This window comes from Engraulis encrasicolus, chromosome 11 (assembly GCF_034702125.1).
Source record: "Engraulis encrasicolus isolate BLACKSEA-1 chromosome 11, IST_EnEncr_1.0, whole genome shotgun sequence".
NCBI lineage: Eukaryota > Metazoa > Chordata > Actinopteri > Clupeiformes > Engraulidae > Engraulis > Engraulis encrasicolus.
The window spans coordinates 55,004,583-55,030,639 of NC_085867.1; the positions used below are offsets into that span (position 1 = coordinate 55,004,583).

General features: G+C 42.6%; 1 protein-coding gene across 1 annotated transcript; it reads right to left on the reverse strand.

The window, feature by feature from the left end:
* Positions 1-204: 204 nt before the first annotated feature.
* On the reverse strand, positions 205-25,758 carry LOC134459107 (syntaxin-binding protein 1-like). The gene is made up of 19 exons (XM_063211433.1): positions 25,632-25,758; positions 18,511-18,560; positions 17,915-17,996; positions 17,540-17,616; positions 16,921-16,999; positions 15,225-15,328; positions 13,333-13,481; positions 12,389-12,473; positions 9,795-9,925; positions 8,976-9,083; positions 7,674-7,734; positions 7,279-7,344; positions 6,817-6,897; positions 5,861-5,999; positions 5,262-5,371; positions 4,528-4,629; positions 3,905-3,990; positions 2,891-3,048; positions 205-363 (listed from the first exon to the last, which is right to left on the reverse strand). The coding sequence occupies exons 1-19, from the start codon at positions 25,666-25,668 to the stop codon at positions 251-253; spliced, it is 1,818 nt and encodes a 605-aa protein (XP_063067503.1). The 5' UTR covers positions 25,669-25,758; the 3' UTR covers positions 205-250.
* Positions 25,759-26,057: the final 299 nt, after the last annotated feature.

The window sequence follows — 26,057 nt, forward strand, 5'->3', positions numbered from 1 at the left end:
TGGCCGCATCACAGGGAAGGGGTGGACCCTCATCCCTGGAGGAAGTGGAGGGAACGAAAGATAGAAAGGAGGATAAAAAAAACAGCGGACGGTAAGGTAAACAAGTGTGGTAGGTAGCAGAACAAAAGAGGGGGGAAAAAAGCCCTTATGCTGCAAGGACGTCAGAAAAGGGCTTTCTTTGTGCAGCGGCCTTTACTTTGTTCAGTGTGACTTTGTCTCGCCCTCCCTTCCTCCCTTCTTTTTTTCTGCCTCACTCGTCTGACGCCTCGCCACGCTCCTCAAAGGACACCCTAGTGGACTCTCGGAAGTCCGGGTGCTGCAGGTCCGTTAAGAATTTGGTTGGGGTGAGCAAGTGGGTGGAACCTGCGGAAGAAGAAAGGGGGATGGGATGGGGCGACGAAAGAAGATATATAAACCTGATAGCCTTCCCCCTCCCTCTGTTGCTCAGTTGTTCTCTCCCTTGGCCAAAACCCATCTTCGTCAAGAGACAGGCTCAACAACAATCTCCAATCAAAAAATGTTAGAAAAAGTTGTAAAAATTATTTTAAAGCTTTCTTCCAGCAGGCAAGATTGAAATTGCATTTAAGTAGACAACACCAAAATGGGATTTGAAAGGAGAAAAGGGACAGAAGCCTGTGTACAATCTCATTGTGTAGACCACTGGTTTGGGGTTCTGATGGCAATAGGACATTTAAGGAAATGGGCATGATATTTAAGCATCATACCTTGGTATTTCAAACAATTTTGAAATATCATTATATTATAATAGAAGTCGCATGGCTCTTCGTATTTTCTTTTTCTGAAATCTTTTTTTGAGTGCTTTTTGTTTTGGTATCTGTACAGCAGTTGTTGCATTCTCTACTATTGATTTCTATTGTTTGCTTTTTTGTTTGGGAGTGGGGGTGGGGGATGGCAGGGGTAAAGACATAAGACAACGAACAACAAACAACACAATGACAAACACCCACAAAACCCCAGACTTACGAAAACAGACATGGCTTATCTGCAATTCAAGAGTAAGTTAAATTAAACATAAAACATGAAGCCAGCACACCAGCAGCACGGGACAAAGCCAAAGAAAACAGCAACATCAGAAAGACAAGACAGAAGTTAGACTTTCATTAAACAGTACATACACTGACCAAAAACAATGGATGAGGGGCACAGTTTAATCACAGTTTTCAATCACACACACACACACACACACACACACACACACACACACACACACACACACACACACACACACACAAACACACACGCAAACACACACGCAAACACACAGAGACACACACAGACACACACAGACACACACACACGCACGCACACGCACACGCACACACAAAAACACACACACACACACACACACACACACACACACACACACACACACACGCACACGCACGCACACGCACACGCACACGCACACACACACACACACACACACATTCAGAGAGAGAGGGACAGACAGGTAAACAGACAGACTGACATGTACTGAAGCAGAGCATGCAAGCTGTTAGAACCAGAAACTAGCATGTCTTTCCTTATCATCTCCTTATTGTTGCAAAGACATACATATTGGGTAATTGCAGCTGGAATCGTCACATTTTGGAAAGGTTCCCCACTCAACTCCCTTAGATTAAAAAAAAAAAAAACATCTTAGAGAATCATTGAAGGATCACTCGTACCCCTATGTGTGGAGTAGTCACTGTGCACTGTATTTTAGTCAACACCCCTTAAGAGCAACATAAGAACGTTCTTAGGAGCTGTGCACGCGTGTTAATGTACGATGATGTTTGGGAAACAGGAGTAGAAAATCTAAGAACGTTCGTAGGATCAGTTGTTTACATTGCACTTAAAGGGTAACTTCAGCCAATTTCAACATGCAGTTGTAATGCTCACACTACCATGGACTTTTTTTTTCTTTTTCTTCAGCCTTTTCCGAGATCCTGGTCATTGTAATGGGGGCAGGTGTTTGTTTACATTTCCAAAAAACATCTTGATTTATTCCCAAAAACATCCAAAAGGTTATGCAACATCAGCAGACAACTAGCAAACAATGATACCTTTTGGGAAAATATTTGGAGTAGGCCTATGTTAAGAATTTTTAAAATGTAAACAAAAGCTGCCCCCATTAGAATAGCTCATATCTTGGAAAGGGCTGAGCCAAAAAAATGCAGCATCACCAGGTACTGACAAGTCAAGGGTAGCGTGACCAATTCAACAGCATATTTAAATTGGCAGGAGTGCTCCTTTAAGCCTAAGTTCCATTGTTATTGGGAAATGCACCCTTGTTTGTCTGCAAGTCTATGATTTTGTTTGCCCACGATATCAGTAGGTTGTCTGCAGGGTTGCTCAAAACACACATAAAATGCATCTACCGATAGCCAGAGGGCCAGGTTGACAGCTCTGACTGTTGCTATTGTCTATGTGTTTCATTGCCTATTGTCTATGTGTGTTATTGGTTCCCTAACCGACCCTGCGGGGTGTCATAGAGGTACTGCAGGAGGGTGGCAGGGAGAAGGGACTGTTTGCATACCACCTTGAATGTATACTTTCAACTTAAAATGTACAAATAATAAGGGACTAACAGGTTGAGGTCACAAAAATAGGCCCAAAAGGGAGTCCTCCCAGCAGAAAAAAGTTCGAGAACCATTTGTTGATGTGAATTTTCTTAGAAAACAAAACAGCTGAGGATGGACACAGTTTAAGTTGCACTTTCGAAACACACACACACACACACACACACACACACACACACACACACACACACACACACACACACACACACACACACACACACACACACACACACACACACACACACACACACACACAGACACACACACACACACAGAAACAGAGGAGTGGTCGGCATAGTGGGACTCACCAATGAGCACCTCCCATTTCCCATTGGACTGGGTCACTTCGTAGGCACAACGCATCTCGCTGAAAGACACTCCTCCGATGACGAACACGATGAGGCGGGGTCCAGTGCGGTACTCTCCAGGGGTCTTATTCTTGTGCCAGTGGCCATAGCGGGCACTACTACGTAGGGGCAACATACATACATGCACATTGGTATTAGAATATACAGGGGTTAGACAATGAAATTGAAGCACCTGGTTTTAGACAGGTTTGGCTATAGCAACCCGGCCGTGTATATTGACCCTGTGGAGCTTCCGACAGACAGTTCTGGTGGAAACAGGAGAGTTGAGGTGAACATTTAGTTATGCCGTGATTTGGGCAGCTGTGGTTTTATGTTTTTTTGGATACAGTCCGGGTTAACACCGGCACGTCCCTTTCAGACAGCTTCCTCTTGCGTCCACAGTTAATCCTGTTGAATTTGGTTGGTCCTTCTTGCTACTATGCAGACATTACCCTGGATACTGTGGCTCTTGACACATCATAAAGATTTGCTGTCTTGGTCACAAATGCACCAACAATTTGTCAACTTTGGATCTCTGATATCTCACCCATATATTGGTGTGTGCTTTGCCATATTTTGCGCAAAATTGTGCTCTTACACTGCTAATTGAACTTTGACACTCTGCCCTTACTGTCCAACCCCTGCACATTGGCATTAGCATATATTGGCATATTAGCATATATTGGTATATATTGGTAACTGCCTGGTAGAAAAGTACTCTGTCTGCAAACCCGTCACTATTAATGTATAGCTGTCGTTTTTTTGGGGGGAGGGGGGAGTGTAGTCAGTCAAAAGGCATCATGGGGAGAGAGAGAGACAGAGAGAGAGAGAGAGAGAGAGAGAGAGAGAGAGAGAGAGAGAGAGAGAGAGAGAGAGAGAGAGAGAGAGAGAGAGAGAGTGTGTGTGTGTGTGTGTGTGTGTGTGTGTGTGTGTGTGTGTGTGTGTGTGTGTGTGTGTGTGTGTGTGTGTGTTTACCTGACTGCAGTGCTGCTGAATTGGCCTGTAGGACGCGTAGAGATATATGGGTAGTGTTTTTGGTCCAGCTTGTCATCAACGGCATCCTAAAATATACAAAGTAAAGAACAAGAATTTTAAAAAATACCTTTAAAATATCAAATAATAGCCTGGGCCATTACTTGTCTCAATCACCAGCCGTTTATTTGAAACCAGGCAGCTATTTGGGACAGGCGGTGAATTACTTCATCACAAAAATATTCCACCAAATTCTTTGCCTAAAGTGGGAAAATATGGAACTCAATGTAATGACTAAAGACCTACATGGTTACTTTAGCTCACAGGTTAACTTCCTCATGCGTTGGAATGGAAATCCCTCGGCCAACACACATTGTAAATGTGAATCAGGACTTAAGTACATGCCTGCAGCTGGAGAGGAGTTAAAAAAGTTCGAGCCTTTATTCAAGGGAATAAGTATACTGTAGGCCTACTGAATTTATTACCATGTCTCAATTTTGTTACAAGGGTCAATACCAGGATCTGCTCCTGCCTGCTCCCATGAATTAGTCATGGGACATGAATTCCCGACAAATGTAATCCTCTAGTGCAAGCACACGTCCAAAAAACCTACAGGATGTACTTACCTCCATGATATCCTTGACCACAGGAGTCCAGCGAGAGAGCTGGTAGGTCTGCTCACTCACACGCTCTTTGCGGTCCAGCTTCTTCCCTCTGCGCAAAGTAGACTTCACGGGTAGAAAGACGGCAAGGACAATATGTTAAAAGGACAGGTGCACAAGCTAGGGTGCAGAGGTGGAAGAGAATAATTAATGTAGCTAAAATGTAAGAGAATGTTACATTAAATATGAATGACTAATGTTTTCAGATTTTTTTTAACATTGAAAGGCTTTCCTGTAAGAGGGACGACAGTGGTGGGAGACACCACTGATGCTTCAATCCAAAGCGACTTATAGTAGTTATCACAGGGTATTGGTTTACAGTCCTTTAAGCAATGTGAGGTTAGGTGCCTTGCTCAAGGGCGCTTCAGCCATTACGCCCTGGTTAGGGTGGGATTCAAACAAACATCTTCTAGTACAGTAAGATAAGTCCAGCCCGTTCTTTTCCGGGATCCATGTAATTAAGTCAGGTGAACGCCCCTTTAGGACACATTTAGCAGACTTTAGGTTGAGAAAAACTTTGTTCAGTGCTGTAGATGCCGGCAGCGCACATTTTATGCAAGCCACCACAAAACGCCACATAAAGAGAAGAAGGGGGGGACAACGGCCCCTTAGGAGAACGAACTTGAGCAAAACTCGTGTGCATTGGGTAGGCAGGGTTTGATTGATTTACTAGATGATGTTTGAGTCTTGCTGCTTACGTCAGTGATGATGGGGACCCCCAGATGGGCCATGTTGCTGATAATCTCGCTGTCCTCAGGTGGGATCTGCGCATGCTGGATCAGCTTGTTAAGGTTCTCCTCTGTGATTCCTGAGTTTGCACAAAACACACAGACTGAGCCATCACGAAATGTCTCCAAAATGCAGCAGCTCAGCAGCCTGGAAAGCAACCGCACTTAGTATTGCATCCTTGCTATTTACTGTCATCAAATGCAGGATCACTGGTCCATCTACAAATCTTACTGAGCACAATGGGAGCCTGGTCTTTCTCCTATGTTGCTCAAACTGCTACGATTTAGTTTACTAAGCTAACAGCACAGCCATTTGTCTCAGATCAACCAAGAGACTTCAAAACCTCTCAGTCCTTCTACAGTTCTCAGCAAGGATGGATTACTGCATGGGCCTACTTGGCCAAGGCAGAGGGGCCCGCCCAAGAGCCAAGGGGGCCCTGAAGCTCAAGCCCAAGTGTTATGAAAAAAAACAAAAAACAAAAAAACACTCATTATTGGTCTACATTTATGTTCTCATATTGTGGTAAAATTGCAGTTCTATTTTTTTTTTGTACACCTTCATATCTTACCATTTTTGAGGAAGATGTAGAGCAGGATAATGCGGATCTTGTCATAGGTGGTCACGTTGGCGTCCAAAAGAATAGGTACAATGGCACGCATAGGGTCTTTGATCTTCTCACCCTCAGCATCCGTTCCCATAGCGAGGTCCTGGCAAAAGGACAGAAGAGTGTGAGGCACACAGTACAGCGCAGTGTTTGCAAGTCTACCGAAATAATGAAACTCGAGATAATGAGGCTTACTGGAGACATTGAGAATGCAGACGCTGACCGTTGTTGGTTTTTGTCATTCACAAAGTCTACCGAAAGCCATGGAAGTAACAGTTAGGGCCTCCGCCATTAACAGTATATACAACTCTCAATGGCCTCCGCACACTGGCTCCGACAAAGTGCAGAGCACTGCTCCGCAAAAGTTTGATTGCATTGTTTTCAATAGAACCCTGCACACCGGCACCGATGTCCGTGTCCGTGGACATCGGCTGGCGATTAGGGACGAGTTCTATTTTGTCGGAGCCGCCCATTGACTCTCCATGCTCTGCTGTGGTGAAATTGTGATCGGGGGTCGGAATTGTGTCGGAAGCGAAAGTGCTCCGCAGTGCTGTCGGAACCGATGTGCGGAGGGCCTTAGGCTACTTCCATTGACCTCTGCGTTCCATTTTTACACAACACTCATGGAGCCTTTGACACACAGATCACCATTGAAATAGTTCTGAAATATTTCCAGGAAGTGGACATCAAACACAGACAGTGCAGTAATTCATTTTTAATTCATCTTTGCTTGTTATGTTATGTAGTGGTTCTGTCTTAGTCTCTCGTGAAAAGATAGCCACTGTCTAGAATTGTTTGAATCTACGTGAATCATGTCACCAACTGACTTTCTGTTTGTCAGAACTCTGAATTCCATGGCTCTGAGTGTAACAGTGTCAGTATGTAAATACCTCATCATGCAAACCTGAGCACACACTGACCTGCTCTACACGGCACAGCTTATCGACAGTTCCTTGGTAGTGTTTCATGCAGTCCTCTGCCAGCTGCAGGTGAGTGGAGTACTGCAAAGAGGAACAGAAGGTTAAACGCACATGCACTCAGACACAGATATAGACACACATGCACACACACACACACATGAACACACGCACATGCACAGGCACACGTACACGCACACATGCGCGCGCACACACACACACACACACACACACACACACACACACACACACACACACACACACACACACACACACACACACACACACACACACACACACACACACACACACACACACACACAAACAAAATGTTTAAGAACTGAACTGTAATGGATAGCTAAACAAGCATTATATGATATTCATATACTATATAATCATATAATAGATATAATCATAATAACGATATTAATCAATAATCATATTAGTTGATATAATTGCACAAACCTTGCTCAGCTCCTTCTGATACTGGGGCATTTTCTTCAACATCTGAGACAGATCCCTCATGGTAGTCTGCGGAGAGTCGCGATATTAGATATTGTCAAGTGTACATACTGTACATATGTGCAGTACGTACACACAAACTATAAGTATAAATGTCACACTGCAAATATGACATCAGTTAGCTTAAAACTGTTTGCTATTTGTGTTTAAGAAAGTATCACTGACTAAAGCACAGAATACAATACAATACAACCTGGATTTATATAGCGCAATATCACAACTAAAGTTGTCTCAAAGCGCAAATGCACACAGCATTACACTGTGAAATATTTATTTATAGACAGAATATGTCATTCCAATGCCTGGAAATGTTTAATATTAAATGCATGCTTACATACCTTCTCACCAGTGTTCATGCGTTTGCTGGAAGAGAAATCCTTCAAAGAACGTGTTACTTCCCTGTGGAAAGAAGAGGATGTGAGATTATAGCCAAGCACAATGACAGGGGAGGACTATAGACAGGGTAGGAGGAGGAGTCCAAATGCAATCTATTTAATTCTATCTGAAATTAGAATTCAATAGCCTATATAGCTTCTTGTGATCGTGCGGTTCTCGCAGGAGAACGACTGTCTGCACAGCGGACTGATCATAAAAGTGCTTCACGGGGTCGCAGGACCAACTACAATCGAGGAGCATAGATTAAATGCAAAGTAGCGTATAATTGGGCAAGGTCGCTGGCCATGGTGCTGAATTACCTCCGAGCCCGTGGTTGGCTATGGTTAAAACGATTCTCGGGTTCGGGAGTACGGGGCTCCAACTGAGATCTCGGCCAATACCCGCGCCCACAGATATGTGCGAGCTCTGAATGGACACCCCCTGGCCGATTATTAGGAGAGCGAGCAGAACCAAGGAGGAGTGAGGTCAGAACGCGGACGAAACGTTCGAGATGACGTAGAGAGGGGGTGATCGGTGCGGAGGGTGGGTGCGAGCGAGAAAGTGAGTTTCTGCCTAGGAGCAGGTGAGCAAGGAATAAATGCGGTGTAGATAATTGAAGGGCGTGCCAGATATCATTGTACTTGCAATTCTGTCGAATGGTGGCTGAGCGGAAAATGAGAGGTGGATAGTTAGGCGCGAATGTCTTTGCGCACCAAAAATAAACGAATGACAGACGAGCAGGGAATAGAGTGCAGGTGTTAATGTAGACCTGTCAAATTTCATTACGCTGTTCTCGAACTTTCGTTTTTAACAAAATGTGCATTTCTCATTTAAAAAGATAGGAGGTACATTAGAGAAGAGTATGATAGAGTAATATTTATTATATTCCGAATTATATGTGTTAATGTGTCAAGTAGCACACACACATACAGATTATTTCACATACAGTATATATACATATGATACATATGGTTTATAATTGTTTTTTTAAATGGTTAAAAAATGGAAATCAAACGAACCTTTCCTCTCCACGGTCACGGAGCTTCTATAAATGACCCAACTAACAGGGGTTATCGTGATAGATTCTTGGTGCTTATTTTAGAGTAAACTGTGAGGGAGACAGGATGGTTTGTGAGGTTGATTTGTTCGCAACACCAAATGCTACTCTGTCCTCCTTCAAAGACACATTGATCTCTGTGAGCTCACAGTACTTAAGAACACCTCAGCAATGTGTTTATGGATACAGGATATTATGTCTTACTTACTGGGACACCTCAGCAATGTGTTTGTGCCGCAACCCCACCCAGAGGTCATCATCTTCGTGCAAGAGCACTTCCTTCTCACGGGAGTCTCCCATTCCACTGGTCTCATACCTACACAGGAAGAAGAACTGGCTGAATAACTGACATCAGATGATCATTATTTCCATTGTTGGTTCCACTTTGGGGGACAGTTCCAATATCAATTATGAATAAAAACACTGTCAATGTGATAGCTGTATTCTTATAGGGCAGTGGGAGAGAGAGAGGACATGAGTTGAAAAGAGAGAGATGGAGAAAGGTTGAGAAATGACCTCTGGTCGGGCTCGACCCCAGGTCGCATATACGGTACAGCACCCTAGCCTAGCCCATTGAGCCATGGCACCCCAACTGAGCTTTCCGATGGCACTAAGCACTCTTCTCCCTCCTGCACTGTTGTAGTGATGCATCTGATGCATAGCTAGGGCCCATCATCAGTGGTGTTACCTGAGGAACAGGTATTTCAGACATCATACAACCTTGCTCAGGCGACTCAGCCGAGGTTGATCAGGCCTCGGCTTGAACCCTAGCAGCACTTGACCACGGCTCCCCTCTCCTTATCCTGAGTCACCTAGAGGCTTTTTTCTGCTGTATCTGTGTTGCTCTCCTCATTCTCTCTAAAATTATATTACAAAATAGGCCTATATCCCCAGCTACAATACCCGTATACTCACCCACACACGACTGCATGACAATGATATTCAACTCTACTCTACTGTCTTGGACTTGCATTCTCTGACCGGGGTGAAATACAGACCAAAACTACAGGACTTCATGAATCCTTACTTGTAAACATCATTCTCGATGGGAAGCAGGTCATAACCCATGGCCTGGAAAGTGAGCTCGTGCAGGACAGGGGAGACTGGATCAAAAGCCCTGTCCAGGATGATTAGCTGAGAGCGAGCCTTGTCTGGACCCTGCAAGAAGAATTAATTTTTATTAGTAATTATTGTAATATAATTATTATATCATTATTCGAGAGCCACGTCTTGGACCCTGCAAGAACAATCAAGGACAATCAAGAAACAGACTTATGACAAGAGGATGAGTTTTTGTCTTTTTACCTTCGCCAAGACAAAGTCGGCGAAGGTTATGTTTTGACCGCTGTGTATTTATTTATTTATTTATTTATTTATTTATTTATTTATTTATTTGTTAATATGTTTGTTTGTTTGTTTGTTTGTTTGTACTTCGTATAACTCAGACAGAACTGAGCCGATTTTTATGAAATTTGGTGGGATGATTGGTCATGACCCAAGGAACAATCGATTAGTTTTTGGGAGTGATTGGGTCAAAGGTCAAAGGTCAAGGTCAAAATGTTTTTTTGTACTTCGTATAACTCAGACAGAACTGAGCCGATTTTTATGAAATTTAGTGGGATGATTGGTCATGACCCAAGGAACAATCGATTAGTTTTTTGGAGTGATTGGGTCAAAGGTCAAAGGTCAAGGTCAAGGTCAAAAACGTAAATTGAGCCGATTTTTATGAAATTTAGTGGGATGATTGGTCATGACCCAAGGAACAATCGATTAGTTTTTGGGAGTGATTGGGTCAAAGGTCAAAGGTCAAGGTTAAGGTCACGAAAAGGTCAAAAACGTACATTGAGCCGATTTATATGACATTTACTGGGATGATTGGTCATGACCCAAGGAACAATCGATTACTTTTTGGGAGTGATTGAGTCAAAGGTCAAAGGTCACGAAAAGGTCAAAAACGTAAATTCAGCCGCTTTTTATGAAATTGACTGGGATGATTGGTCATGACCCAAGGAACAATCGATTACTTTTTGGGAGTGATTGGGTCAAAGGTCAAAGTCAAGGTCAATAAAAGGTCAAAAACGTTTTTCTTTGCCAAGCACTATATGCCAGAACAACGTGTGCATGCGGAATTGAATAAGAGGTCAAGACTGGGCCAAATATGTAATATTACGATATTCCGGTCCAATTTAAATGAAACTAACACCAACATTTGGAGAATGTTACGCCCCACACTCTGAAGATGGCCAGAAAAAAATAAGTGGCGTAGGCGAAGGTTTGCGCTCTACCGAGTGCCCATTCTAGTTTTACAATGTTTGTTGAGTACACTATACACTACATATTAGGCTACAGTATAGTACAAAAATCTACCATTGGTAAAGAATTTCAGCTTATTGCACCCTTCCTATACAAGTGGTCGGTTTCATATACGTACATTAGGTCTGATAGACAGTATCGGACCAACATGTTGTATAATAATAAACATCATCATCATCATCATATAAAATACCAACAGCGGGAAATTTGAGGGAATTTTTGAGAGCACAAAGCCATTGGCATCTTCATTTGGATCAACAACTCCTGAGATATGGCCAGAACCCCCTTTCATGCAGCACCTCTATCATACAGCGCCCCCTATTATTGTTACGAAGTTGCGGAGTTGAAGCATATTGGGCTGTTTTTTTGCATTTCAGGGAAAAATGCAACCACCTGAAAGAATAATCATGTCAATTGGATATATTTTGAGAAAGTTTGATCACATCGTGTTAGCCAGGTTAGCAAATCACATTCTGCCAAACTTTTCTGGAGACATGAAGAGCTCGGGAGACTTCAGTTTATGTTTAGGGACCCTCCGCATCATGCGAGGTAAGTGTGGTGAAGTTTGAAATTGTATATGAGTTTTAAAATGTTTTAAAGCGTTTTGTGATATGCCCTCATCAAACATATAGCATCGCTAACGTGGCTAATGTAATGCTCTCAGGTGGCAGCATTTCTTCCCAAACACTGTGACTGCAACCTTCATAACTTGCTGCTTGATTTGCATTTGTTCTGATTTCCATTGGACCACTAAAGGAACTACTCTACTCTATTCCCATTGAACCACTGGATTGATTGGACCACAGAATAGAAAATATTTGTCCAGTTAATCATTTTCCTTTCATTGCAGGGACATAATGAATGTCTGCTGTGTTCAAACACTGAAAGAGAATACAGCATGTGAATCTGCTTGTATTGCCAAACTGATCAAAAATATAGGCGATATGCCAAAATGTTATGGCATAATAATAATAATTGGAGTAGGTAGGTATTGTAACTATGCTACTCATTGAAACTGCGCTGCCTCTTGCCGAATTTGATCTTGTCATTAGTCTGTCTGCCTGTAAATTCAAAATGGCGGACATGGAGAAGGTTCACTTTTTCATGAATGAAAAGTGCAATTTCCCCAGTCATAACGAATACTTAGAATTTGACGATGGTGGTAAGTATTCATGACAGAGGTGAGATTTGTGAATGGAAAGCATGAATTCTGGAAATTAAGAGCCCAAATATTACACAGTACACCTTTAATCACACATTTGTTTGTGTCATCACTACTACAGTGCTGTTTTCTTTTTGGCATCTCACCTCTCCCATGGTGGGGTCGTCAGCCTTGTAAGCATCCAGTTTGTCTTGCACCAGCTGGGCCAGAGTGGAGTTGTCTTTGAAGTCTCTGGGAAAGTCGTATGGCACAGGTGGGCAGAAAATAAGTAAAACAGTCAGTCCTCATAAAAATCTTTCACCAAATGCTAAAAAGGTTCAATATGTGTGGAAAGATATCAGTTAGTAGGTTCAACATGCACAGTTCTGTCAAAATATTTTAAAGTAATCAGGTGAAGATCGGAAAAGAGTTTTCAAGAAATTCAAGTATACACATGCCGTAAGAAACAAAATTATATGTCCCTTTCTTAACCATTAAGGATGTTTGGATAATGAAAAGCCTCCCGTCTTAGGTAATTTGGTAACTTGCAGAGGGGAGAGAAGGTCCAGAAGGGGGACTGGCTAGCCAATAGTTCTATTAAGCTGTACAGCTGCATTCTGACTAAGAATCACATTATCTGACAAACATAGTCCGATTTGTCAAACTATTATATTTCTAGGTGCATGTATACCCACTGACTGTAAGGCATTACTTCATCAACCCATCATCATATCCATTAACAAGGTGCAACATTCAAAACTTATAATATATGCACCCAATTACTCCTCTCTTGGTGAAGCCCTCGATGCGCTTGCTGCAGGATACGTGTGTGCGGGCATGTTTCGTGCATAAGCGTGTTAACATGCGTATTTCAAGTCAATTTTGTGCTCATTAGATACTGCATACATACACGTGCCTGCTGTGCGAAATCTTCTTGCTTGCTGCAATTGTATCGAGGGCCTAAAAATGGCTCTGTGTGTCAGAATGGCTGATGAGCATTTTATTGATTGAGGGACACACAGACCCTGAGCCATTCATTCATCAACATCCATCAGTTGCCTGCCACAAGTTTGACCATCATAGATTCATTATCACCAACACTGTCTCTTACCCTCGGTATCGCACAGCAGGGTACTCCTTCAGTGTGGCACACAGAGTGGCGATCTGCTCCGCCAAGCGCTCCATCACTGGGTTCTTCAGTTGAGTCTTATGAGGGCTGTAGAAACTCTGGAAGGCGTCAGAATTGTCTAGGGAGTACACCTGTACAGGCACACACACACACACACACACACACACACACACACACACACACACACACACACACACACACACACACACACACACACACACACACACACACACACACACACACACACACACACACACACACACACATTTTATGTACTTTATTTGATTCCACATTACAAGTTAAAATCAATAGGAACCAAATATGATGAATAATCCAACAACTATTTTGACCAAAAGACACATCTTGTTATGGAAATGCATCATTAAGGATACAGGAAACATCTTCTCTTCCAGATGAACATGCTCCCTATAACAGCTGAATTGGTCCGTATACAAACGAAATTGCCGACCACTGATCTGCAGTAATCTGGCTATTCCAACGGGCTGCGCACTGCGTTCGGAGCGCGATTGTCCTCTGAGTTCGTCCTGACGACGGTTGTCAAGGGAGGTGCAAGGGGTCTATTGAGCAGTATTTAGCTAGCTGTCTGGCCTGTCTTTTACTTAGTCCACTGATGTTGAGTCCACTGATCACCAGCCTATGCACATGGCCTAGACTGCCAAAGACAAGAACAATGAGGACACACGATCACCGAGGTACACTGAATATAACTTCTCTGCAGATAAATGAGAGTATTTGCTGCTCTGCTTGCTGCTGTATGATCATCACGTTTTTGACCTTTCAAAACGTTTTGACCGTTTTCTTACTTACAATATACCCAGAGCAGGCTTTGTGGTGTTTGATGCACCACAACCACCATCACATCAAACACCACAAGACAGGCACTCTTCTGGAATCCACAAGGGAAAAGGAAGAGGGGCAGGCCAAGAAACAGCTGGCGCCGTGACCTAGATGTGGATGTGAAGAGGTCTGGGTATACATGGGGACAACTGGAAAAGATGGCCCAGGATTGTGATGACTGGAGAGCACTTGTTCGTGGCCTATGCCCAAAGTTGGGCGGTAGGCGTAAGTAAGTAAGAGAATGTTTTGATCATATTACTAACGTCTTAGAATAAGGTGAAGTGATGAGTCACAGTTCTATTGGGACTCCACGCATCATCCTTCATCTTTCAGGTGCATCACAGCAGGACCAACATCACTTGAAAGTAGAGGCTGGAGAACACTGAAGCTTAGTTTTTTATCATTTATTTTTTTTGTAAACACCCGACTAACAATTTGTTGTTGCTACACCTTCTTCACAGTCAAGGTTGCACTTTGATAAATAAAATGATCTGCCTTCGCAATGGAATTCTCTTTTCTGATTGGCTGATGGGGTGACCATTAATTCCGTGGAACCGGTCTGGCGTCAAGCGTGCGACTAAGTTAGTCGCGCATAAATTCTTCGTTTGGAATGCTGATGGTATCTAAAGGATACCGCTCTAGAAACATGCACATCATCTATGGAAAATTAAATAATCACAGCATCAGCATTCCAAACGAAGATTCTAGGCACAGCTAAGTTTCATGCCCGCGTAGCAAGGCTTCTATCTTGCTCACAAGATTCTGGTGCAGTTGGCATGGTTCTTACAACTTTACAGAAAGTAATAGATTTTAAAAAGTACCCTACCCTAACGACAGATTACCGGTTCCATGAAGTGAATGGGTTAGCGGAGGCATCTCCGTCTCTGTGCAGCGGACGTCATCAGAGTTCTGAGCCACCGCCTCACCATTAACTTTGTGGAACCGGTCACCTCATCGGCCGTTATCCCTAACGTATCTGCTAAGTGTAATGTGATGTAATGTAATAACGATTATACCTGTGATTCATAAGGCAGGAACGCAATGTTGATCTCAGTCAGCGTCTTGATGGCCTTGGAGGCCCTGCTCTTGGTTAGGTCGTTAAAGATGGGGTCAGGACAGGCTGGAGGACGGAGATGCAGAACAATATTAACTGTTGATATGGACACTTTTCTTTATGGACTTTTCTTTTCACCCATTGATACCTAAATCACCCTCAAAAACGCTTGCTGAATGCCTTACCCAAATGTGCCCTCAGCCTATAAAAAACTTAATGCCCCAGCCTCCGCACATAAAAGCATGAAATAAGTTGCATGAAAGCCAGGGCAGCCAGTTAAAGCCAGGGCAATCATCTTGCATTAGAATGTGTTCATTCAGCTCTAACATGCCAGCATTTTTAATAAAAAATCTCATGAACCTTAATGCTGCATCTATGCAGCTTCAGGAAACTTGATCACTGTTGTGCTATGCATCAATGGGTTAAACCAATTAGCTATGATCGTTTCAAATGAATTTGAATGCACTGTTTACATTGGCAGTTTCCTCATTTAATCAGTTTATATGAACGGTAATGTAATGTATGTAATCGGTTTAACAATTAAAACACTTTATATGAAGAGATTATTTGACTTAACATGAGGCATATGTAACCAGTTTATACATTTAACCTCTTACTGCAGCAGGGGTCGCCGGGAAGTGACCCTATTCACTTGCTGAAAATGCTTAACTACATCATAACAACATTGCTATGACATTACAGAGAGCCATAGTGCTGCGCTAAGGGGTTAATCGGATTAAAAGTGTTAAAAGGTGACTATTGTGATCCCATTTACACCACATACAGCAGCACATATTTGTGTAAATGCATTATTTGCATTCAAGTGTACTGGTGGTGTCATAACCCAGCTGATAGCTGCTAAGATAACATAACACAGACATGAATGAGTCATAAACATACTGTAATGTCAATGTCATAAACATTTTATGGTCAAAAAAGTGGACATTGTTTTGGCTGTCTTAATTATTACCTGAATGTCACCTAATGACAACAGTCATAAAATGTTTAAGACATTGACATAATGTTTATGACTGCGTCACGACACTGTTATTTCACTGTCATGTCATGTATGACGCCGGCGTTATTTAAGTGTTATCGGCCAATCATAGTCTTACCCATTAATTTCTCATACCAACAACAGAGACTGAGGCACTGCTTTTCAATACATGTGTCATTATGAAACAAGTTACTTTGTGTCACATTTTTGTGTGTTTGGCAGTGGGATGCACTGTATGTGCTGCAAAAAGTGAATACATAGACTGACGACTATGTCAAGACTAGTGTGTACATTTGCTGATTCCATTGTGGTATGAAATTTGAGTGAGGGGATTCAGAAAATGTACCAAAAGGTTTTCTAGTATCCGTAAATGCTTTCTCATTTTCACTTTGCAAACGACTACATGTATGTTATTGCCTACCAGTACCATGTGCCAAACACAGGACAAGAGCTTTCTGCCTAGGACTAGGACTACATTTTATGGGATTTGCTTGCAGTTTTGCAGATTTGCATTTATTTTTATTTACTGTACAATGTGCACTGTTGTGGGTGACAGTGTGTTGTGGTTAAACTGCCATTTTGGGTGATCTGCGAAGTGTTTTACATTTGATTGAGACAATGAAACAGCATGTAATGTATTGAAGTGCTTTCTGCTACTTACAGTCCGTAAAGAAGACGTGGGCTGCTTTGTACTTGGATGAATGAGCATCTCTGAAGTCACCAACCAGAGTTGCAACAGACTGGAAATTAGAAGGGGAGAAGGGTCACAGTTGTGTCTGTGTATGTGTGTGTGTGTGTGTGTGTGTGTGTGTGTGTGTGTGTGTGTGTGTGTGTGTGTGTGTGTGTGTGTGTGTGTGTGTGTGTGTGTGTGTGTGTGTGTGTGTGTGTGGTGTGTGGGGGTGTGTCGGTGTGCGTGGGTGCGTGCGTGCAGCAACAATAACAGCACTGACATTGGATGTTTGAACAGTACACTATGTTTGTCCACACAGACAGTCTGCATTGTTTTGTGGCATATGGAAGATGTGTACTCTGTGTAAGCACTGAAAATGATTGGAGTGAAGCTGTGTGTGTGTGTGTGTGTGTGTGTGTGTGTGTGTGTGTGTGTGTGTGTGTGTGTGTGTGTGTGTGTGTGTGTGTGTGTGTGTGTGTGTGTGTGTCTGTGTGTCTGTGTGTGTGTGTGTGTGTGTATGTGTATGTGTGTGTGGGTGAGGGTGGGCATATGGGTGTGTGTGTGTGTGTGTGTGTATGCATGCGTGTGCGTGCGTGCAATGTGAAGTCACCTTCTCAGTAGGAGTTATCAGATAAATAGCTTCAAGTGAGGGAAGAGGCTCTCGTCTTTTATTTATGTCTTCAACAACTATAAACAGAGAGGGGACGGTAAAGCAATAGCAATAGCATTAGCAATAGTATTTGAGAAAGAAAAAAAAGAAAAAGAAAATATTACAGATATTATCGTATGAGAGCACAAAGTAGATAATCCTAATCAAAGGTAAAATGAAGCTGCTTTTAATTTCTTTTTAAAACATGCCGGGCCGTTCTTATTTTGACAGAAAGCATGCTACAGTATGTATCTCTTTTCAATTCACTGCATCTTCAAAACAGAAACAAAATGAGCATCCACTATGCAGAACAAAGTACCCAAATGGTAGACTTACTAGTGATGCCCTCGGACATGATGTCAGTCATCTTGCAGCAGGATGACAGCATCCTCATGCTGAGCTGATCCACAATCAGGGCCTACAGCGGAAAAGGACATTATAAGGCCATAGCTGGTGTTTTCATAGCTGTATAACTGGTTATTATAACATATAACAATTATTATTATTATCTCATTACATCTCACTTAGCTGACGTGTTTATCTTAAGCGACTTACGATTATTTTTTAGTACAGGGTAATGATTACAGACCCTGGAGCATGGTGGGGTTAGGTGCCTTGCTCAAGGGCATCTCGGTCAAGGAGTGAGATAGGGAGTGAGAGGATGGGATTCTAACCAGCAACCATATGATTTAAAGCCCACGTCCTTAACCACTAAGGCACGGCTGCCAATAATTATCCTCCGCAATTATCAGTAGGCAACATGTTTCTCCACCTTTTCATGTACGAAAAATGAAATTTTCCCAGTCACAATGAATACTTAGAATTTGATGGTGGTGTGAAGTTTTTGTGACAAATTTGTGAATGGGCAGCATGAATTCCGGAAACTATGACACAGTGCACCTTTAAAGACATTTTGGAAACTTCTGACTCACCTTCCACTCGCCCTTCTTCTTTACCTTCTTGATGACATCATTCATTATCTCTGTGAAAGAAAACACAAAATGACCACATTATTTTTCTGTATTTTTCCATAACATGGATAAAAAGTGTTAGCTCATCAAAAATACATTATTTTTATTTTTAGAAAATGATTTCAAGGCCCACTCAGAATACATTGAGGGCCGCCCAGAGTTTGAGAATCACTGGCCTACAACTTTGTTTTGATGGACTTTGAATTATTGCAGAACGAATCGGCCTCAAATAACCCAGAGTTGTCCCAGACCCAGACCAGACCACTGTGTTAGAGAGATGTTTTCCTCCCGCAACTCTGTCTGAATACCAAACCCATCATCACATCACAGCACTCAATTTGGCTTGAGGGCACACACACACACACTGTGTGCCACCCCAACCACGCCCCTCCCTCATGGTCACCTGATCCAACAGGCTGTGTGTAGCTGTAGCATAGTCCACTGCCAAGGATACACACTGTGCAACATTCTGTTTGAAAACATGTCAACGACATGCCGATCAGGGCGTGGCCTTAAAATCCTTGTATATTCACCAGTAGAGGAACAATTGCACACAGGGCCTCAAGGCAAGACACTGATAGGGCCCCCCCATACAGCCAAGGTCACAATAGGGCCCCCACCATCAACATGAGAGGGCCCTGGCCACTGGGCAAAATAGACAGGTGGACGGCTTCGTACCAAATTCTGAGCGCTTATAATCTAACTTACAGTATCAGTATCAGTCACAGAAATGTACAGATTTGTAGTGTATCTTTTCATAGAACAGCATTAAAGAAATTTCACTTTGACACAATGATTAGTACTGTTTATAACATATATAACCACTTCAACTTGTTGTTCACTTAAAAAATATCAAAATACAGCCATTAATGTTTGAACATGTGCCCACAAAAGTGAGTACACCTCAGGTTAAAATCCAGTAGAGAGTGTCTGAGAATGGGCCGTGTTGGCCCAAAACATCACGAAGTTAATAGGGATAAAAAGGGAGGTCATTGGTGTGCGTTTCATCCTTGCCTTACATTGAACGTTCACGTTTTGAGACGTCACCTGCCTAAAATAGATGTCTGTGAGATTTGAGTGAAATCTTATGGAGATTATCATAATCTGCTTCAGTAGTTGCAGTACATGTTGACATGCATGTTTTTTAGGTGAAATTCAGCTTTCCAATGATTTTGCGTTTTTTTCATTACTGACAGAAGAGGTTATTGGATCAAATGAGCAGCAGTCAGTGCAGCCCCAGCCGGGGGCAAAATGCATGCATGCAATTTTTGACCTTCTGTGTTTCTCAACACCTGTGCTGTGATGCTTTGCCTGTCAGTGGTTGGCCAGGTGTGGAGTGAGGGTGCGGAGAGGTGACAATAGCTGATGTCACCGTGAGTGGAGACACCAGCCATGATATTGACTCTGTTCTCTTCACTATGACGACTTATCCCTTTTATGCCATGAGCATGAACATGCAATGGTGACATGGCAGGTGTGATGTAGTTTTTTTGTTGCTCTGAAAATGAGATTTACAATGATGTTTCAGATTTAACTCTGATGTTCAGACAGCTTCTTTGAGAGTTTCTATTTAACTCAATGAGCAGAATTATATGCTTTTGTAATGGAGGCTAACTAGCAGAGTTGGCGTGGAACGTTGGTAAACCTCCCTCCGATAGCCTCATACAGTCTCGGTGCCGTTGGGCCGAGAGACTAGTCTCTTGGCCCAGCGGTATCGTACTGTGTCTCCCATTGCCGGACCGTTGTAGTTGACGAGGTCGCACGTTCGATCCCCGAGGGGGGTGAACAGGTGCAAGATGACCTCCGGCACACTTTCATTTACACTATTACCTTTTGCTTACATTGTGTCCTTCATCGCTAGTGGGTGCCATGACATTTTTTTTACGTTCAATGGCAGTGCCCATATTGCCTGAGCTCTGCAATATTTGCTTTGCCTAGAAATGTAATCACAACACTGTGTAACGAGTTGGACATGTAGTAGAGCAGCTACAAGGCAAATTTGGCAAGAATCACACAAATTATGATACAGGCATGAAATTTGGCAGGTAGAGTACAACGAATATAATCAAATCTGCCTTATTTGCCACTTGAAATGGTGGCCAATTTCAAAGATGGCTGCCATAAAAGACCTTAAAAATGGACTTGTTGCACAGAATTGACGAAGTGAATTATGATATAAGCATGACATTTGGAATCAAATCTACCCAATTTGCCATTTGCAATGCTAGCCATTTTCCATAAATACAGTCAGAATTGATTTGTGGCTCAGAGTTCACCAAGCAAATTATGATACAACCATTACAGTTAGCGCACCTATGTGTTACAACACTATTAACTAAAAACTAAAAAATAATTTCTGTATGACGTCCCCAATGTGCGTAAACAAACATTTAAGAATAATAAACGTTTGTTTAGGCCACATTTGTTCCATTCTGTGCAGCAAATCAATTTCTAGGGTATTTTAGGTGGGCATCTTAGAAATTAAAATGGATTTGATTATATCAGTCTCAAGCACAAACATGACAACTTTCATGCTTGTTCCATAATTTGCTTGGTCAATTCTGTGCAACAAATTTATTTTTAAAGTCTTTATGGCAGCCATGTTGTAAAATGGGCACCATTTAAGTGGCAAATTGTGTAGATTTGATTGTGTTGGTCTTAAGCACTCGTGAGTGAAGCAGTGCTACGACCTGATTTGACACTACATCTCACACTACCCATGCACAAAAGGGCACACATTTCCAGGGCAGCACGTTTCGCTCTGAGCACATCCACCTACACCTCAGATGCGCATTTCCCTTCCAAGTTTTTGTCATCTGCAGTTCTGGAAAATCTGTCATGTCGTACAGTGTGAGTACTGGTCGCATCCAATCCTCGAATTTTATAGTGTGAGGACGGAAGTTGTGAGATGTGATTTTTTAAACCCTGCAATTCACTTGTACAGTGTGAGTAGGAGCTGAATGCCAACTGAAACTATCGCACAGCGTATGCCCGGCTTTAGCCAGTGATAAAGGAGAGGAAGATTCATTTTGGGACATGGAACAAAAATGTTTTCATCCCAGCTGTGATCGAAATGCTCAATGACACATAGCAATCATGCCATGGAACTGTTCTATGTGTTCTAGGCACTGTGTACTGTTTATGCAATATTGTTGAGAGTATGTGACCCAGACTGTTATGCCCAAGCATAAGCCAAAGCTCTACTACTACTCTACACTGCAGTGGTGGCTCAAATGGTAGAGGAGCCAAATTGGGCCTGGGTCCGGTAGGCCCGTGCAGTAATACACCTCCTTTTGCAAAATAGAATATCAGAGTTGGTATTATAATGCACACGCATAAGGAAAAAAACACATACTAGTTATCATAAGCAATATGGAATTTGAAGACTTTCTGCACTCAGTGTTTGACTACATCTCTTTTGCTACCTTAGGAATTGGTAATACATGTGCATATATCTGGGCACTATCCTGGTAGATAGAGAGGATGTGATGGAGGAGATCAGGAAGCAGAGGGTGTTGTAGAGGAAGAGGGAGCAGTAGGGGATAGATGATTTAGTGGTATGTGGCATGCGGAAGTGGTATGCGAAAGGAAGGCTATGTTTTAGGTTGGTGGAAACACATTGCTCATTGACCGGTTTGGGTTTAGGAATGAGATTTGATATAGGCACAGTTCGACAAATTTACAAACATGACTGTAGTAGCCGTACTGCCTACCACAACCAAGAAAAGTGTCATGTGACTGCACTAGTGGCATGTGCCACATGCACTAAATCATCTAATCCCCTCCCAGAAGGAGGGAGGGAGAGGTGTTGCTCTGAAAAAAGTGAGAGGGATAAAGAGAGGGCAGCACACTGTTTTGTCTTATAACCGTTCAGTAAATGTGTGACTGTATGACCACCTTTCTGTCTCATACCAGTTCCCACCTCTATCGTGTCATGTTTGTATGGGCTTCTGAGGTTCAAATATTTAGGATTTTAGCAGGTGACAGTTCAGGTTGACTGTTCTTAGAATTCTAGGCATTAATGGGTTAAATTGACAATCCAACAGTACAGCAGATCGATGTCTAATGATAATCGAATAGAAACATGGAACGAATCGGATCATGACCTGGATCGAAATCGGATTCCCAGCCCTAATAATTGGTAGTAAGTAGGAAAACATGTATGAAGTAGGCCAGTGGAAACAGATAGGGCTACTATGATACATATTAGTAAATGTGTAGTCGCTGCAGGTGAACATTGTGCCTGGCACTTTCGACAGAGCGTGATCTGATGCTGTTCTCTGCTGCCTGCGCTCTCTCCTTTCGTCCCATTGCACCTCTCTCTTCTCACTCCTCTAAAGAGTTGTGTTTATATGCAGTTCAGTGTCCCAAATATGAGGCTTATCCTGGTTATGATCAAATTTGGGATAAGGTGTGTATATGAATATGGAGTGTTATATCCGGTCTACATTCTTGGCCGTTAACAAATTCTCTTCAAATGTATGTAACCTAGACATCAGCAATGTTCTACGGGACTCTTCAATTTTCAGCATAAGGTGTTTCCATGCATCAATATCCCGCTTTCTTTCAGAGTAGGCCTACTCCACCTAGCACACATCGATTTCTCAAAATCCTGAATAAGGGATTATCCTAGATACTGAATTTGGGGAAAGGTGTTAATATGCTCCAACCCAAATTCTATCCTGATCATATGCGGGATACTGAACTGCATACACAATGATTGTACATCCACAATTTGCTGCTACGCCCCTGCCCATGACCTCATGTCTAGATTTCATGTTACATTTAAGCTCGGCATCTTAAAAACACTTGCCCATCACTGCCCCATTGGTTGTTTTTTTTGGATAAACCTAACTCTTCCAAGGTTCCAGGTTGTAGACATAGTTTAAATCTAGTCTTCGTACATAGGCCTAGTTCATTTGTTCATTTGTAAGACATTGAATCCCTGTTTTTGTTATGGTTATATTGCAATATGTTTTTTTGAGTCGTTTTAATGTCCATTAAAAAAGCAGCATATTGAATGGTCAAGGGCAAACTCCAAATATACAGGTATTTGATGCTTATATTTTAGCACATACCAAACAAATCAATTACAAATTTGCTTGGTCCTTGTGTGCAACAAATCCATTTCTACTGTCTTTTTTGGTATATGGAAAATGGCCTCTATTTCATGTGGGGGTTTTAAACTAAAAGCAATGTAGGGTATGTAAATATCTGCCCCTCCACCCAGGCCATAAAACAGTCTTATCATGACCTCCTGCACGCTTAATTCAACCTGACCTCACGGCTGATGCTCAGAGAGAGAGAGAGAGAGAGAGAGAGAGAGAGAGAGAGAGAGAGAGAGAGAGAGAGAGAGAGAGAGAAGGGCAGAGAGACCCATCCCCCAATCCCAGTTTGTAGGCTACTCCGAATGCTGTGTGTTGTATGGTAGCTATGTTCTTGTAGTGAAACATCTTGTCTAGGTCTCGACATGCTAGACTTCATGCTGCCATTTATTTTTCATTGCGTTAAATTCATTCATCTTTTGCCATCAACTTGCCACATGAGGCTATCGTGTTATTTCAAAGTCGACCAATTTCCGGCATGATTAACTGTCAGGAGGATACCAAGGCAAAGGCTGCATACCCCAGTGATTTTAAATATGTGGATGTATGATTCGGCTTATTAGGCTATTTGTGATTTAGTCTATTCGTTGTGCACTTAGCCAATGGACTCTTATATAATACGCACAATAAACCGTCCACTTCGTAAAGGAACATGTAGACTGCCCATTTGGCTATTGTAGGCCTAATTACTATTGTAATCTATTTCCGAATAGAAAGTAAACGCGAAAATGTTAAGCGTAATTTGTGTGCAAGACATAACTTATGTAATGCTTGGGTTCTTATTTGAAACATGATGTGGGCCTACACCGTCATTTGGCACCCATTCAGCATTGCACGGGTTTCCATCAGCAGCTGGCAATGGTCCTTATATTTGGTGATATAATCCAGACATAGGCCTACACTGTCCCCCCTACACTAGTCAACCGATGGTGTCAGTGAAATGGGAAATTTAACCTGGTTTGAATAATCCATCCAGTCCACCTGACAACCTTTGGATGCAGCAGTCATTTTCGCCTGAGACATAGCCTAGCCTACGCAGATCCATCCTTGTGTCTGAGCCACTCACTAGCGATTGAACAAGCATCTGCAATCCCATCCTCACATTGTAGGCTACCTTAACCAAGGATTCTGCGTTGAAGGTGTTTGGTCTGCTGTTCACCCCCTGGTATCAATGACAGTACCCCACGGAATAGACGGGATGTCTAGTTCACATCTTCGTTTAGGTTACCCCGCAACACAGAAATAATTGTTCCGCCATTAACGCCCCTAACCATATCAAAAACGCACAGGCCCATGTAATCCTTCAATTAAGACTGAGCAATTGGTAACATTTTTGTTTTACGCAATGCGTGGACCCTGTGATTTATCACCGGGAGAGCCTTCCTCTATCCTTACTGGGGGGAAAGACCGTGTTTCACAGCAATACTTCAACAATAACCTAATTCACCTCGCACAACTCCCAATGACATCCTAAATAAACTTCAGTAATAAGTAGGCTAATTACCAGAATGGCACAAAAGGCGGAAATCTGTGTGATTTCGATGAAGTAACGCGAATCAGGCAGAACGCTTTAAATCAGTATAGGCGACTACACAGACCATCTTCCTTCCCTCTGAAATATGGGCGTTTCTGAAGGCCCTACGCTCCATGCATTTGAGACGTGAGGAAATAATGTCAGGGCACTAGTGTATTATAGCACTGGATAAATAACTACTTGAAAAAATACATTTCATAGACGAACATTGAAGACCAAATAGCTAGGCTTACACCCTCGAATTAAATTTCACGAATAGCGCACAAATCAATACAGAAGCCTTCACCACAATGGCAGATCTTATACCGCATCCACGGAGGACGCGCCTCACTGGATCAGTGGTAGCCTAATTAGCCACAAACATGCTAAATAATCAATCAAATGGCACATGCAATGGTATCATAATAGTTCAACATGAATATAACAATATATGGTGCCCTTACTTTCGCCAACCACCGCCTTCAATCCAATTGGTGCCATGATGCTCCTATTTGGCTGACCGTATTCACTCTCCTTTTCTCCTCGCCTTCGCTGTGGTAGTACACCCTCTAGGTCCCCGCACCTCACAGCGCGTCTGACTGCAGAGATTCGACCAGAGAGGCAACGTCAGTGCGTCGCCGCCCCTCCCCATCACCAGAGCGCAGTAGTCTTCTGCTGGATCTCGAATGGTGCACTTGTGTACTTCAGTGCGCATGGCGTATTAATTACGCACTAAAACATAATGGCCGAAGTGCACAAGTGCACCATCTGAGCGACTGCACTCATCCCAGTTATCCATGGACCATGGTTACACCGGTAGACCCATCCTTGAGACCGCGCGGGCATACTGTGCCTTCAGCGTGGGCTATGTTTTCAATTTAATTATTTGC